This window comes from Diabrotica undecimpunctata, chromosome 8, assembly GCF_040954645.1.
Source record: "Diabrotica undecimpunctata isolate CICGRU chromosome 8, icDiaUnde3, whole genome shotgun sequence".
NCBI lineage: Eukaryota > Metazoa > Arthropoda > Insecta > Coleoptera > Chrysomelidae > Diabrotica > Diabrotica undecimpunctata.
The window spans coordinates 19,558,344-19,575,378 of record NC_092810.1 but is presented as its reverse complement, the minus strand read 5'-3'; the positions used below and the strand labels follow the sequence as shown (position 1 = coordinate 19,575,378).

At 32.0% G+C, this 17,035-nt stretch overlaps 2 protein-coding genes and 1 long non-coding RNA gene across 3 annotated transcripts; 1 reads left to right on the top strand and 2 right to left on the bottom strand.

Moving 5' to 3' along the window:
* Positions 1–490: 490 nt before the first annotated feature.
* On the bottom strand, positions 491–7,898 carry LOC140448318 (uncharacterized). The gene is made up of 3 exons (XR_011951683.1): positions 7,838–7,898; positions 7,645–7,751; positions 491–514 (listed from the first exon to the last, which is right to left on the bottom strand). It is a non-coding gene; the product is annotated as an uncharacterized lncRNA (long non-coding RNA).
* LOC140448317 (trans-1,2-dihydrobenzene-1,2-diol dehydrogenase-like) lies at positions 811–12,197 on the top strand. Its single transcript, XM_072541405.1, has 4 exons — positions 811–1,158; positions 4,246–4,431; positions 5,361–5,634; positions 11,541–12,197. Exons 1-4 carry the CDS (start codon positions 907–909, stop codon positions 11,834–11,836), a joined length of 1,008 nt encoding a protein of 335 aa, XP_072397506.1. The 5' UTR covers positions 811–906; the 3' UTR covers positions 11,837–12,197.
* Positions 12,198–15,051: 2,854 nt separating this feature from the next.
* Positions 15,052–16,674, bottom strand: LOC140448315 (uncharacterized). The gene is made up of 3 exons (XM_072541403.1): positions 16,282–16,674; positions 15,858–16,086; positions 15,052–15,771 (listed from the first exon to the last, which is right to left on the bottom strand). The coding sequence occupies exons 1-3, from the start codon at positions 16,441–16,443 to the stop codon at positions 15,434–15,436; spliced, it is 729 nt and encodes a 242-aa protein (XP_072397504.1). The 5' UTR covers positions 16,444–16,674; the 3' UTR covers positions 15,052–15,433.
* Positions 16,675–17,035: the final 361 nt, after the last annotated feature.

Sequence of the window (17,035 nt, the reverse complement as noted above, 5' to 3'; positions counted from 1 at the left end):
TTTCCTTATTTGAAGGTTTAATAAATTTGTACATAGATTGTTGTTGCTAAACATCGTTATTGACAAACTGCTAAAGAACTTATGTCCATAAAAGTTCATTTTAGTTTTTTACCAGATCGAATAAAGTCATTACACCAAATGAAGTGATTTGATTAATCTTGTTAACACTTCTGCTTATTGTCAAAAAATTCCCGGAGTAACAAGGATTAAAATTGATCTCCAATTGATTTTTTTAAATAATAGTCAAAATAGGTGTTATTATTTTTATATTCGTAACCATTTATTTTTAACCTTCTCGGCATTGATTAAACTTAAATCTCTATGAACGGTTGGTTGATTCAATTACTATGTTACCTGTATCCCCATACTTGTTTATACTATTTCCACTTTACTCCAATTTACATAACTATTCAAACAGATTATATTCATGTATGTTTGTTTGTTGGTTCGCTAATTATCTATCCATCTTACGTTTCTACAAAAACTTGCTCGGAGTTTTATTTTTCTCTTAAATCTAAGAAAGTTTAAATAACAATTAGAAGAAATTTAAGAGAACTATAGTGATAAAAATGATGAAAATCGAGCATTCTTCGTGAATATAAAGTTTACCATATAATATAACGATGACATAACAATGAAACAATGGCACAATATAAAATTTCTAAATATTTGCTTTATGAATTATGTCAATAAACTTTATTTAACATTTCATTAAATCAAATATGTTTATTGCCGACTTCAGATATGAAATAAAAACATATATACATCAAAACAAAGATAAATAACTTTAGTTATAAAAATATATTATAATTAAAAGTCTCTCAGACGGGTAGTTTGTGATTATTTTATTAAACCATATTCCAATCGATATTTTAGTGATTAAAATTTTCCAGAAACTCTTAAATAATGTTATTAAATTGGGGAATCGCTGCTGCTGGTAAAATATCTAATGATTTTGCTTCAGCCTTAAAGGCTTTGCCATTGTCTGATCATAAGGTTGTGGCAATTGCGAGTAGATCTCAAAGTAATTCTGATAACTTCGCTAAAACTCATGGTATTCCCAATGCTTATCAAGGTTATGATAAACTTGCCAAAGATGAAAATGTGAATATTGTTTACGTTGGTGTATTAAATCCACAGCATTATGAGGTAGCAAAAGTAAGTGTTTTAACGGATTATAATAATATTGCATACATCTAAATTATTTGTCGTACTTTATGGAATTTGAATGTTACTTCAAATAGTTAGGTACTTGTAATAAGCTAAAATAAAAATAAAATTAATTGAAGAACGGAGTTCTTTAGTTTATTGAAATGTTATTTTTTATGCCTTAGCATACATTTCTTAGAGGACGCAATTTAATTTTTTTTATGTGTTGGGAGAGTAAGTATAAGCTTAAGTTCAACTTTCTGGGGTCCCTTGTCCCCCGATCGCCATCTTGGAAAAAGGGGGGAAAGGGTTTTCGCGCTGTATCTCGTAAACTAGCAACACTACAAAAAATTTTATTAGATATTATTTGTAGCAATTAAATTGTCTACAACTTTATTTTACATACTTTTAATAGCAAAATGGAAAATAAAAAAGTTATAAACAAAAATAACTGAAAATTTTGCAACAAACTTTCTTTTGGACCTTATAACTTTTTGTCTGGTAACTTTACAATAAAACGATATCAGTGTAATATCATAGAGTATATGAAATAAGTTTCACTACAAATTTTTGTAATTTCATTAATTTCTCTGGATTTTACAGCGCTCCGAAGTTTGCTGGATTTTTGAATACTCGTCATCTTGGAAAAACTAGCAATTCCACAGAAAATTTTATACACTATTTGTAGCAAGTTAAATTGCCTATAAATTAGTTTCTATTACTTTTTATGGTAAAATGGAAAATAAAAAATTATTGACAAAAATAAGTAAAATTTTTAACACATTTTTCGGCCTTAACTTGTTTCTAGTCATTTTACGATGAAATGATGTAAGGGCAATATTATAGAGGGTTTCGCAAAAAAGAATTTTTACTACTTTGTTTAATTTCATTAATTTTTCTGGGTTGTATAGTGTTCCAAAGTTGACCGTGTTCTGGATTACTCGTAAGAATACAATAAAAACGAACCTTTATACTTAGTTTTCTATTATATATTTTTTTATTCATATGATTTTAAATCAATTATTAATTTACTTAACATTCCTTTGATATCATTTTTTTTTTACTATCGATCCATTCCGCCACCACAAAAACTTACCCCACCTCGTGCGTTTCTGTCGCATGAAAAAGCACTAATGGAGAGAGTCCAAGTTTTTGGTGATGAAAATAACAGAATAAACTGAACAGACCTTCTTAAAACTACTCTATCAAAAGAGAGTTTTGATGTCGACCAGGCTAAATCTGATTTAGACCGTTATGAGCTTGCTTCATTTCAAGCGTGTGATTCTGTGACTGTCATTATGAAGGGAGTCTTCTTCTTAGAGTGCCATATCCCTACGGAAAGTCGGTGACTACCATGCTTATAATATTTTTATACTGATCTCGGTCTTGCGCTACGTGTAGCAATTGGTCCGCTGTCAAACCTGTCCACTGCCGCAAATTCCTCAACCAAGAGAGTTTCTTCCGTCCTATCCATTTCTTTCCTTCGATTTTACCGTTGATAATTAGCCGAAGGAACTCATATCTTGGTCCTCTGATTATATGTCCAAGATATTCTAGTTTACGCCTCTTAATAATATTTAATAGAGTTCGTTGATGTCCCATTCTTCGAAGAACTTCTTCGTTTCTTGTTCTGCTAGTCCATGGAATTTTTAGTATCCTTCGATACAACCACATCTCAAACGCCTCGATTTTATTCATGATATCGGCATGAAAGGAGTAGTGTGTCCTTTTTTTTAACCTTCAAAAGGGGGTAAGTCTCATCAATTATACTGTCATTTAAGTTTTATATGTGCCGACGTCATTGCAGAGAATTTGTTGTTTCTCCATGCTTATTCAGAAAGCGACATTGTAGAAGAGGTAGCACTCTTCTGCAATCCCAGTAGAAGACAGGCTCCTACAGGGATTGGAAACCCTGCCTTATGCTAGCTGCTGGTTCTCCCTTCCTTCCTTGCCTGAGTGCCCCAGGTCCTCACACTCTTTCCTGTCTCTCCCTTTTACAACTCTTATCTTCATCATACACTCTACCAACTCACACTAACCATCGCGGTAGAGTATGGCTAAAATCCAAACATTTTTGACACAATAAAAACACGGCTCTTAGTAAAGCATCAGGCTACTATGGACGGCGACAAATGCATATCGCCACGTACAATATAAGAACACTGTCATTGGAGGAAAAGCTACTGGAACTAGAAGAAGGGTTAAAACACATAAAATAGGACCTTATAGGTCTGTGTGAAATCAGACGCGAAGAAGAAAATATCTCTGAAATAAAGGCATAAACTTTTCTAATTGAAAACAAACAAAAATAGGAGCAATTGAATTTATGATACGTATCACACACAATAAAAATATCCAACAAGTTAAAGAGATTAACCCATTAATAATACTCTGCATAGTGAAACTTACTTTTGTTCCAATATAGCTTGTAGTTGACAATTTCAAGCATAATATCGGGAAAACATCAATAACAACGGGGATGGTTAGTTTTAAAAAAATCCAGAGTGTTGACTAGTTATTATCAAAGTGAATTATGCCATTGTTTATAATCAGTTCCGACAAATAATGTCAGTGTTGACGATGGTTTGTTGGGCACGGCTTCCATTTCGACATTTTTCGTTTTGGCCTTGGGGATCTTTAATAATATATTTTGGGTAGTCTTTGGTTGTAATTACTTAATCATGAATCGTAAGTACGTCTTGAACGACTGTTTTGGTTAAACATATTTTCTGATATTAACCAATAGTTTGATACAATATTGGTGACATGGTCCTATCTTACTTTATTGAGATACCTCCCACGCAGAGGTTTACCCATCCAGGTGCACTTTTTTTTTCTTAGATTCGTTTGTGCGAATTTATTGTTATCTCAGTTTAAGCAGTGTTATTTCATCTTCTGAGTAAATTGCACGATGTACAGTAGATATCTTAACCTGATATAAAGAAGCCTGTCATAATAACTTAAATATCTTATTATCAAATTATACAAACTATGAATCACAACACAAAAACTATAGTTAATATCTCCTTATTTAAGAAAATGCTTCTTTTTCCAATAAATATGTTCTAATGCACATTGTTTTTAATATATTTGTAGTTAATGCTGGAACATGGGAAGCACGTTCTTTGTGAAAAGCCTTTTACCATGAATGCTAAGCAAACTAAAAAGTTGCTGGATATCTCTAAGGAAAAGAATTTGTTTTTAATGGAAGCAGTATGGTCCAGATGTTTTCCAGCGTATGATAAAATGATAGAAATTATTAAATCCGGAGAAATTGGAGAGGTAAGTCTTTTAAACGTCGATGTTTAATTTAAAACACAGTAATTTAAAATAAAAACGGATTTGTTGTACTCGGTGAGTTGATCCCAGTCCCAACTGCCTAGTAACTTTAATATTTGACCTGTTGGTTAAATTTTGGCTTTGACTGGAAGTTAATAAACAACCAAGAATAAGTGCTTGTAAACAATATTAATTGCAATTTAAAGGTAAACATTGCTCACATGTAGTTTATGAATAAAATAAAACTGCTTCATTTTAAACAATGGTACAAATGTTTTTTTAGCCTTTTATAGCTTAGTATTTAAAAATATAATATTTTTTAATTAAATCTAATGATTATAGACTCTAATGATTATTATTCTTTTGTCAATAAAAGATATCTGCAATCAAAAGTAAGTTTATTTGAACTATTTATAGTGTGAGGAATTTTTCTACAGTCCATCTAATTTACTTAGCTTTGCACGTCATTATCATTGACAGGGATCGAAGTTGATATAGTTGCCAAGTATAAAAAAATCCTGAATCCATTTTAAATCAAATTGGTCACACAATTATTGCAAAAGTGGATTATACAACAAAACAAATTAATATTTAATGTAAATAAATAGAAACAAAACAAGAGTTAAAAAATAATCTTGTTAAAAACAATTTATTTAATTTTATATTTTTTACAAACAAAAATAGACAAATCAAGCAAGAAAAATGCAGATTTTTAAAAAAAAAAACATAAACAAATGAATGCAATTAGTAGCGGACTATTAAGCAAAATTTAAAGTTATAAAATTATTACTTAATGACAAGAAATGGAAAGTTAAAGATATAACTCAAAAAAACTTATTCACTTTTATCATTCACTATACAAATTAGAAATGTTAAAAAAACTGGAAAAATCATTTTACTTAAATATTAAATATGTAACTATGAGATTTTAGGTTGTACAAGTATCTGTAGAATTTGGAGAACCCATTAACCATATTGATCGTATAAAAAACAAAGATCTAGGTGGCGGAGTTATTTTAGATCTTGGTGGGTACAACTTACAGTTTCAGCAGTATGTGTTCAATGGTTTAAAGCCAATAAAAATTGTAGCCAATGGACATTTAAACGAAGAGGGCATTGATACGGCTCTGGCAACTGTTTTGACTTATCCCGGAGGAAAAACAGCGGTGCTTTCTATATCTTCACTTGCGCAATTTTCGTGCGAAGGTAAGTTTTTTTTATTTTGTAGAATGAACCAAGTTATCATTAGTGTTTTCTTCCTAAATATCGAATAGGACGAGAAAAATATAGTAGAATTATATGAAAATGTTTTGAAATCTGTCTTGGCTAGCATAAATTTGTTTGGCTATTTTCCAATATCCATTTATGATATCTTCTGTATGTCTTACATATTCCTTCCATTTTTCTGGTGTAACCTTAAATTTAACCACAATTATTATCCAATTATTATCTACGAGTTTAAGTACGCTTGAATTACCTGTTATAATGCTTCTTTCCAAATACTTAACAGTACTTTCATTTACAGTACCTGCAGAACTTATATTTGCATTATAATATATTTCAGAATCTGATCAAACATTCTCAATTGGGTTAAACTGGCAATAATATAAAGGCAATCTCAATACTCTATGACCATGTTGAAATACCAGTACATCTAATTTGTAGAATAAAACAAATATAATCTCATTTATCAAATATCTCTTAATACAAACTTGAAAACTTTATCTGGTAATTTTTTTTACCATCTCCAATAATTCAGTTTCATCATGATTGTTGAAACACGTATATATCTTCCTTTTAACCGTTCTACTAAAGAGTGTTTAGTCCAACTTGCATTTGGTATTTTTTCCACTATACTGGAGTGGTAAAGTGCATTGTCCATAAATATTAACGACGGTTCTTCTAAATTTAGCAAAAGTTGATATTCAAACCATTTTCAAAATTTTCTGCATTCAACAAATTATGATAATCTCCAGTTTTTTTTTTCCATTTTTGAAAATTAGACTGCAATTATCAATGAATCCATTTTAACAATCCACATGGAGTACAATATATCGTACACCTTCTCCGGTCCTCTTTCTAACAGCAATAATGCTGCCATCTTGCCAACTCTTGCGGAATTCTCCCTTGCTATATATCTAGGTCTCATCCAAGAAAACTGGTTGTAACGGGTGTAAATCATGTTGATTTTTTTTTGTATTCTTTTAAAAATTGTATTTTTTTAGATGCCACATGTGATTGTTCCATTAAATATTTTCGATTTGATATATTGCAGTTTAACGATCTGAATTTCTTATCTTTTAAAACTCTACTCAGTAAACTTGTAGAAATAATAATTTCATGTATGCTCTTCAGTTTTTCTTGAAGGGTATGAAGAGTAATATGTTGGCCCAAAATGAACAAGAAAAAATGTAAAAATGCTAGTGATATTTCAGTAGATTGTGGTAAACTATATTTTGATACAAACCTTCACTAAACATTTTAGTTCTAATAACATGTTCATATTTATTGGTTAATGAAAGTCATAGATTATCGTATACTGAAGTACTCATTACCACAGAATAGCTAGCATCTGTTTTATTGCCTTCATTTGCCAATCGTCTTACTGTTGGTAACGAAACTCCTAATGCCTCGGCAATCCGCTAAAATGTATAGTATTTAAAATACTATTAATATTTTTTAGAATAATTTAAAACTTACTTCGCGAACATCAGAAACTGGTAATAAAGTTGTCCCAGACTCTTTTTCTAATTAAAAATAATTTTATTTTTAATTTATTCTTTCTAATCTTTTTTAAGTACGATTCCCAGAGGGGAAAATCAAGACTTCAAAAAATGTTTTGTAGTTAAAAATGTAATTATTATTATAATCAACTGTGACTCAGTCTCATCAAATAACTACATCCTTATCTCAAAATTCAGTGAACTTATTATAATTCAATAATCAAAAAGTAATAAATATTATTCTTATATTTAATTACTTGTTAATTTGACATATTAATTCCAATATCTTTTTCTCTGAGATATTTCTACGATGAACTATAAAAACCAAAAATATTTTGATGTATTGAAATAACATGCTAATTTTACCACTAAGGGAAATACTAATTTTATTATTAGTCTTTGTTCTTTCTCGGTATATCTCGGCATATTTTAAATATTTTATGACTATAAATACAAAATTAAATTTCACTGTAAAATGTCTGAAAATACTAACCTGTGAAAGTACTGTCATGATCTAGACCATCTGCTTCAAATTATATTTATGCGCATCATTGATTAGATATCTATTTAGCGTATTCTACACTCCAACCAAATATACATCTGTAAGTAGAATTCGCTTTAATATGCAAATACCCGTAAACGATACATCATTTTCTAAGTTCTATGTATAAAAATCACAGACTCACGTTTTTTTCTGTCACTTCTAGCTTAATGCGTAAGGGAGAGCGCCCACCAAACTGGCATGGCAAGTGGCAAGTAGCAAGTAGCACACATCTAGCATGTTGTTTAAAATGTAACCAATGCAAACAAATCATTAGAATGAATGACGTCACTGTCATTTTAGTGTGCGCTAAATCATTCGTTTTCATTAGAGAGAATTTGATCAACTATAACGCACTGAAAGAAGGATTTGGGACGAACTATATCGTCCTTTTTGTTTCAAAGATATTTACTTGGTTCCATACTTTATCCCAACCCTGTATATAAATGTCGAACACCTATTATTGGCCTATGTTGAGGTTTTAACATTGCACCATAGATATTTTATATAGGTGAAAGATGAGCAAAATGGGGTACTTAAAGTTTAAATTGGGATTTAAAACAAAACTGTAATTTTCAATGTCTTACAATTAGGCAAATATCATTCTTATAGTATAGTAACTACTTATTAAGATAACTTTAAGTTAAAAAAAAGTAAAAAGTTTTTCTTATTATATGAAAAAATCAGAAAATAATGTAAATTACCCCATTTTGCCCGTCGTATAGGGTAAAATGGGGTACAAAATTGAAACCAAGAAAAGCCTATTGACAAAATTCGCATAAAAGTACTGCTTCATCATTCTCATCTTCTGTGAAGATGAGGATGATGATCATCTGCATCTTCATTGTGCACATGAATTGTGAGCCCACTGATAGCAACTGTAACAGCTTATCCATACCCCTGTGGAACTTGAAATAAAAGTCTCCGCAGTACAAGCAGTCAGTGTCACTATCTTTGTCTTCTGAATCTGACTTTTCTTTTTTAGTTTTTTTTTTTTCAATTTCAATTTTTTTAATTGTCTGATCTTTCTTTTTGCTGATTTTGCCTCCATAGCCCCCATTTTGATTTAATAACTTTAGGCACTGCTACGATAGCTTTAGGACCTACGAACTTAAAAATAGAGTCACTTTCTTCGGAGTATCCTGGTTGAGGCTCAGGCGTCTCTCTAATGAACGACCTTGGTTGAAGCTCCGGATTTTTCGCTCTAATGGACTGTTCAATAGGATCTACTTAATTTTCAGGTCTATTGGGGTCAATCTCTATATTAATTGTAGCTGATGGCAAAAAATCTGCGTCATATCTACAGACCACACGTCGGTTGCTTTAAAACCATTTATCGCAGTGGTTATTGTATCTGCTCTGAAGATAATTTTCTGTATAGAACCTTTGAGAACGATGATGGTACAGAAACTAAGCTTCAGTTGATTGTACCTAAAAGTAAAGTGTCAGAAGTTTTGAGTCAGTTGCATGACGGTGCATCAGGTGGACACTTTAGTATTACGAAGACTCTGCAAAAGGTTCGAGAACGGTTCTATTGGGTGAACTGTAAAGATGATGTAAGGAGATGGTGCCGGAAATGTGAACTGTGTGCAACCAGTAATGGTCCAGCTGTTAAAAAGAGGGCACCCATGAGACAGTACAATGTTGGTAGTCCTATGGAAAGAGTAGCAATCGACATTGCAGGTCCACTTCCAGAGACAAATGATGGAAATAAATATATCCTGGTAGCCATGGATTATTTTACGAAATGGACTGAGGCTTATGCGATACCAAATCAAGAAGCTGCTACCGTTGCAGAGGTACTTGTTAAAGAATTCTTTAGCCGATTTGGTATTCCCTTGGAGATCCACTCCGACCAAGGGCGAAACTTCGAGTCAACTCTTTTCCAAAACGTTTGTAAATTGATTGGTGTCAATAAGACCAGAACGACACCCCTGCATCCTCAATCAGATGGAATGGTCGAGAGAATGAACCGAACAATGGGTAAACACCTATCCAAGGTTGTATCAGAACATCAAAGATATTGGGACCAGCATATTCATTTATTCCTAATGGCCTACATTAGGATGAATGAAACTACAGGCCAGACTCCAACCTGCCTGATGTTAAGTCGTGAAGTTCGTTTACCCTGCGACCTAGAGTTTGGCTGCAGACCTTCTGAAGAACATGTTGCAAGCGAAGATTATGTCGACCGCCTGAAGTTAAGAATGAACAACATTCATGAACTTGCCCGACAACACATCCAGATAGCCAGTGACAGAATGAAAGATCAATATGATTCTCGATGCAAGAGTGAAAGCTATGAAGTAGGTGATCTTGTTTGGCTTTATAATCCACAACGTCGTCGAGGCTTGTCTCCCAAACTGCAAAGACAATGGGAAGGTCCATATGAAATTAAAAAGAAAATAAATGACGTAATATACCGAATTAAGAAGTTGCCGAAAGGTAAACCAAAAGTAGTTCACATAAATCGTCTTGCACCATATGCTGGCTCAAATGAAACAGAAGAAGCACGAACCCTTCAACATGAGATCAAAGATGACCGGCGACCAAGCTTTAATGAATTTATGTCAAATTACGCAGAGAGAAAGAGTGCTAGATTCGGCGTGACCACAGAAGTTCAGCAGGATCTTTTTAGTGTTCCGCATAACGTCTCTCTAGCCCACTGTGTTGCCCAAGATCTTGAGATGACTAAAGGAATCTCATCCGTATTTTATAAGAAATTCGGTCGTTTGGACGAGTTAAAAAACCAGCAACCTAAAGTTGGAAGAGTACTGAGATTAGAAGATGGTTTGCGATCTTTGCTATATATGGTGACCAGGAAGTCGTATACAGACAGGGTAAGCTACGAGGATATATGGCGTGCTCTAACTAATTTGAAGAAAATTGTGTGCAATTACGACATTAAGAATTTGGCCTTACCCAAGATAGGCCATGCACTAGATAATCTGGACTGGAAGATTGTCAGAAGCATGCTTGAAGTGATCTTCCGAGAAACCGGCATACGAATTACTGTGTATTGCATTAACCCGATGAGATCGCATCCTTTAAAGTCAGTAGACTGTTATTTCTTTCTAAAGGGTTCATGCAGAGCTGGAGAGTTCTGTAGATTCCGCCATCCTGTGACTACATATAGAGTTGCTGATCGGGACGATCAGATTTAAGAGGGGAGCAGTGTAACGAAATAGCCCATCTCCGAAACGTCATAATTCTTAGAAGGACGAATCTAGAACACGTAAGAATCGGCATGTCAATAGCTCCCGTCTTTCGGACGGGTGATCTCGATCAGGCAATTAGAGGTGGGACAACGCCAGAATGTTCTCGAATAGTAACTTTATTATATATATATATATGTAACGTTGTTAGGAGTGAGTGCAGTTATTAAGATACTACCGAACTGTAAAGTTATAAATAAATATATGTATATAAATTCGAACCGCTCGTTTTATTTAATCACGCTACAATATTGTACAGAAAAGTATAAAAAAAAGATTATACAAACACATGATTGGGAGACAACAAAAAGCGAAGTATAATCTGCAAAATAAATGTCAATAAAATGACTGAGAAATATAAAAAAAATAGTAGAATCAGCAGGAAACCGCACAAGAAAAATGTCCGAATATCTTAAAATGTAATTATTTTTTTGTATATTCCAAAAAATTATCTATTAATAAAGCAAGTTCCCTTTTTTAATCTCTTCCCTACTGAATAATAGTTTCGACTTGTTATCAGCGTTTTTTGTTTCCATAATCTTGTTAAATTTACAACAAAAGTGACAATCACACTATAGTATCAACGGTGACTAACAAATTACAGAGTGTTTAAATACCTTATTTTTTAAACAGGTGTGGTTTATGGCACGAAAGGATGCATTAAGGTACCTACGTTTTGGAGTCCTACAACTCTAGACGTGAACGGTGAAGTATTGGAATTCCCCTTGATTAAAAATGAAGCAGAGTTCAACTATCTCAATAGTGCGGGTTTGGCGTATGAAGCGGAAGAGGCAAGGCAATGTATAATGAAAAACAAAATAGAAAGTCCCAAAATTACCCACGAGAATTCCTTGGAATTGGCACAGATGATGGATAAATTGAGGGTTGAATTGGGAGTAGTATATCCTGCAGATGGAGAATCTTATTAATCTTTTGAGGAACCCAATATTATTTATCTATGAAAGAACCTTTGTCTCATTCAATATTGACTATAACTTTTAAGTAACTAGCAGATTTCATGTTTATGTCATGATATGTCAGTGTAGAATATACAAAGATAAATGATTTACTTAAATAATGTAACATCATCTTCATTTTTGTTCTTATCTTAGTGCCAATATTTACTTTTAGTAACTACATATTAAACAAATGTTTTGTATCGTATTGATTTATATAGGATATTGATATTTTTTTATTAACTTGTTTATGTTTGATAATATTTAAGATTATATTTGATAAATGTTTTCATTTTTCGTTGTCAGATTATTGTTATTTTCAAATAAAATATGAAACCAATCAGTTTAAATTTATTTTCTCTTATTGATTCCCTCTCTTTTTTGATTCACATGTAATGAAATGAAAAAATGCGAAGTGAAGGTAGCTGTAAGTCAACAGTAGTTTGATCAAGTAGTTTGATCAGGGCGGATCTGTTTTGAGATGGATGTGAGAGGTGGCATTCGGATTTTTGCAAACATAGTTGTGATAACTTGAGTAATAATAATTGATTTATCCCCTGTCAAAAATAGGTCGTGAACATTAATAAAAAAATTAAAATATTTAGAAATTACTAAAAGCATCGATTTTTTTGTTTTCTGTTTTCCTTGCTTATTATAACTTTAAAACAGTTCTCTACTAATCCATTAATCAAATAGAAATTATGTGACAACAAAAAGTTAATAAGGACTGGTTTTATGAAGAATGTGCAAGTTCGTCTTCGACAAAAAAAAAGAACGAGGACAGTAAAAAAAAATATCTAGGTAATATTCGTAATATAAAGAAATAAGGAGAGAACTTAAAACCATAACACGAAAGAAAAAATAAGGAAACAAAATGAAAAAATGAATGGAAAAAATGAAAATGAAAAAAGATGTCAACAGGATATCAGAAGAAGTTAATGATACAAATGAAATAAATGTATTTTCAACTGAAAAATTATCCTTCAGACAACTTTTGCTTTTTTAATTTACGGAATTTGAAATCTTTTTAGTCCGAGACTGTACAACTGAAAACATTATTGTTTGAATCACGTAAAATATTAATGATGCATTATCCTACCACAGTATAGACAACAACTCTATACTGTGATCCTACACTCATTCCATGTAAAATGCCCCTTAGTTTTTTTATCAGAAATCTTTGAAGGGCATTTTTCACATTTGGTCCCAGTGAAGATAGCCTCAAATTAGCTGTCAATTAAGTTTCACAGAACGAAATATTGTGTTGATAGTGTTGCCATGTCCTTATAATGTATAATGTTATAATACAGTGATAATGCCTGGTTGCACCAACATATCTTAAGCTTAAGACGTGCCTTAAGCTCCACTTACGAAACATACGCGTTGCACCATTGAGTCTTAGTTCGATTTTCAGCTTAAACCTATCTTAATTTCAAGTCCCCGTTATTCTCAGCTTAAGCTGCTGTCTGAATTTAAGATGAGCAATCTAACCTCAAAAAATTGACAGTTTTTTTGTGAAATACAGATACACTTTTATATTAAAAATGGATATTAATTTTGTGGATTTAGTAGACAATGTCGACATAGTAGACGAAGAACGATATGTACCACTATTTGCGAATATCCCTCGTAAGGTATTTGTTCGTAATAATCCCTTTGATAAATACGGGGATGCAGAATTTTTTGTACGATTTCGTCTAACAAAAGGACGTGTCCTGCATATTTTGGAAATTGTGGAACCACAATTAGAATATATGCATAATTTGTAAGTAAAAAAATCTTTATTATAAATAAATAACAAATAAATAAAATGAAAAAAAAGAACATAAATGATATCAAGTAGAAGTACAAAAGTGAGATTGCTTTGATTGTACTTATATTTACAGGAATAATTCCCTCAGTCCCATCAATCAACTATTGGTAACTTTGAGGCTGTATGCGACAGGAACACATTTGGTCGCAATAGGAGATTTTATAGAAGCTGACAAATCTACTATGTCTAGGATTGTGAAGAAAGTTACAGGATGCTTGGCATCTTTACGGCCTAATTATATTAAGATGCCACAAACCGAACCAACCATTAATCAAAGACAACAGCAATTTTACCAAATTGCTAGATTTCCTAGAGTCATTGGGGCGATTGATGGTTGTCATGTAAAAATAATTCGTCCAGGTAAATATAAATCAAAATTCAAAAAATAACCATTGCAAAATGAAATGTTTTTGTAGGGGGAGAAGATGGTGAAATCTATAGAAATAGAAAATCATATTTTTCCATAAATGTTCAAGCAGTAGCCAGTGCAAATTTTTTATTTCAAGACATAGTAGCTAGATGGCCAGGTTCTGCCCATGACTCAACAATTTTCAATAATAGCAGGATAAAAGAGATTTGAAGAAGGAGAATTTGGAAACAGCATCTTGTTAGGTATCTATACTTTTAATCTACTGTAATTTACTTTGATACATCATAAATCCTACATGTTGCACCCATGATAAAAATATTGTGGGCCAAAATAAAATATGTTTACAGCATTTCACCATCATAATTTTTATTTTAGGAGATAGCGGATATATGGTGCACAACTATCTACTGACTCCTTTCTTAAATCCAACTACCGAAGGTGAAAGGCAATACAACATTAGCTTAGTTCAAAGCAGGGTAAAGGTGGAAAACACATTTGGTATTTGGAAGAGGAGGTTTCCTATTTTGGCATATGGTTGTCGTTTAAAACTACAAACAACTTTAAATATTATTGTTGCAACTGCAGTTTTGCATAATATTGCACAATTAAATGGGGAACCTGAACCTCCTCTTGATAATATTAATGCAGAAGAGTTTGAAGAACTTATACAAAATGGTAATATACCTGCAGCACTAGTCCCTAATAATGTTATTAGGGATTTTCGAAGGGAGCTTGTCGACAATTATTTTAATAGAATATAAACATTATTTAGATATAAGGAACTGTAGCTGTAAGTTTGATTTCTCAACCTTTCCAATTTATTGCTAGTCTGTACATGGTAGTGAATCCTAGTTTTAAGTTTAATGTATATATTTATTAATAAAATTTAATCCTTTTTTTTATTTTTACCTGTATCTGTTACTCTTAAATAAATACAACAAGGAGAGTTACTACTTAAGATATAATAAATATTCATTCCATAATCATTTTTTTATTTTCACCTCTATCTGTTACACTCTTAAATAAATAAAATAAGGAGAGTTACTACTTAAGATATAATTCATATTTAAATTCAGAAAAAAAAACTATAATATCGTCTGATATCATAGTTTATCATCATAAAGAAAAACTCAAAAAGTACACATTTCAGGAAATGACAGCTTTGCCACTGTTAAAAGTTTGTAGCATTTTTGCAAGAAAAGGTCAACAACCGCCATAATCAGCCATATAATATAGCAAAACCTATATAATATAGATTATGCTATTGGTTGATTGAGATAGGTGGTCAATTACTGTAATGTATACTTAATGACTTTTTGTTATTAACGTATGACACAGCATTCAAAAAATATACTTATTTAAATTAGCATATGAACATAAAAAAATCTTAAGACTGTTTTAATTTCTTTTCTGCGGCTTGTCTTTCTAACTTAAACATTTTTTCTTTATGTTCATATTCTAGTTGAAATAGTTTTCGCTTATTCAACATTTCTTCTCTCAGCATTTCTGCCTGTATTTTTAAAACTTCAACTTTAGCATCTTCTACAGCAGAATTCCTTTTTACTGGCCTCCTTTTTTGAACCCACTGCCGGTTTGCCCTTCTCTTCTGAATATTGCTGTCTTCTACACTGCGTTCTTCTACCACATGTTCTTCCACATCACTTATATTATGGTTTTGGTTGTATTGTGGGTGATTGTCATTTGCCATATATGTGTTTGTAGATGCTGTAATTTTTTTACAATACTTTATTATACTATTTTTAACATGATTTAATAATTACTTTTATTATTGATAATAAACTTGTACATACATTGAGACAAAACGTCACAGTCGTTCTCATTGTCGAGACCAGATATTGTTTTAGTATTCACCACTTCTAAAATAATTGTCTCATCCATATCTTTTGTCTCTGGAGCTGGAGGTCCCCCTCCCGTCTGATATAACTGCCGTCGTGATTCTGCAGCCTTCTTTCTTAGGTCTTGCTTAATATTTGACCACTGCTTCCTTAAGGAAGATTCATCTCGGTGAACATTTCTTAGCTAAAAATACATTACAATACAATTATCGAGTTACACTATTATTTCTTATTACAATTAATATATGATGCAAATTTAACATAAAATTTTCTCAAGGCTACCTTCTATTAGAATCGACTTTTATTTTTAGTGATATATATTAAATAAGTTGTTTAGTAAACACACTTATTACATATCAAATCATATATTAAAACTTACCTTTTCGTTAAATTGCATTGTGATATGATTCCACGCTTCATCCTTTTCCCTATTGCTCACAGCATTAGTGGTTTTATTTTCTATTATGTGTTTGTTTACCTGTACTAGGTGAACAAGTAAATTTTTTTCGTCAGGAGTATAATTAATTCTCTTTTTGTCCATTTTTAAAATTAAATTAAATTGAAAGTTTGTAGACACTGAAACGAAAATTGCGCGGGACAAAATAAACCTAAAAACGTCACTTAATAATTTACAATTGACAAGTTACATGGTTGCCACGTGAATTGCATCTTAAATTTCATCTTAGTTAAGACGTACTTAGATAAGAATCGAAAATTATGGTGCAACGTAAATGAGAGTTAAGGCGGCCCTAGCTATAAGCGGAGCTGGGCTAAGCTGGAGCTTAAGATCTGTTGGTGCAACCAGGCATAAGTGTCTTATTTACCACCCGGCTTTTAACGTAAGAGATAGAAAACACAGTTACTTTGTGAAATAAAAAGAGATGAAACTCGTAGAGGTGGAAAATAATCGATAGAAACCTTAATTTACATTACATTATATTACCACTATCGATAGTCTCACACCTTTAGACGTTAGCTGCGAGCTAACTATTATAGTATTAGAAGTGTTTTAAGTTGCTTTAAAACCCGGCAAAATAGCGGAAAGGATAGAAGTTCTTAGACGTGGCTATTTGACTTCAGTCATAATTATAGGGATGACCTCGAAAATATTTTATTTTAATAATTTCTGATGC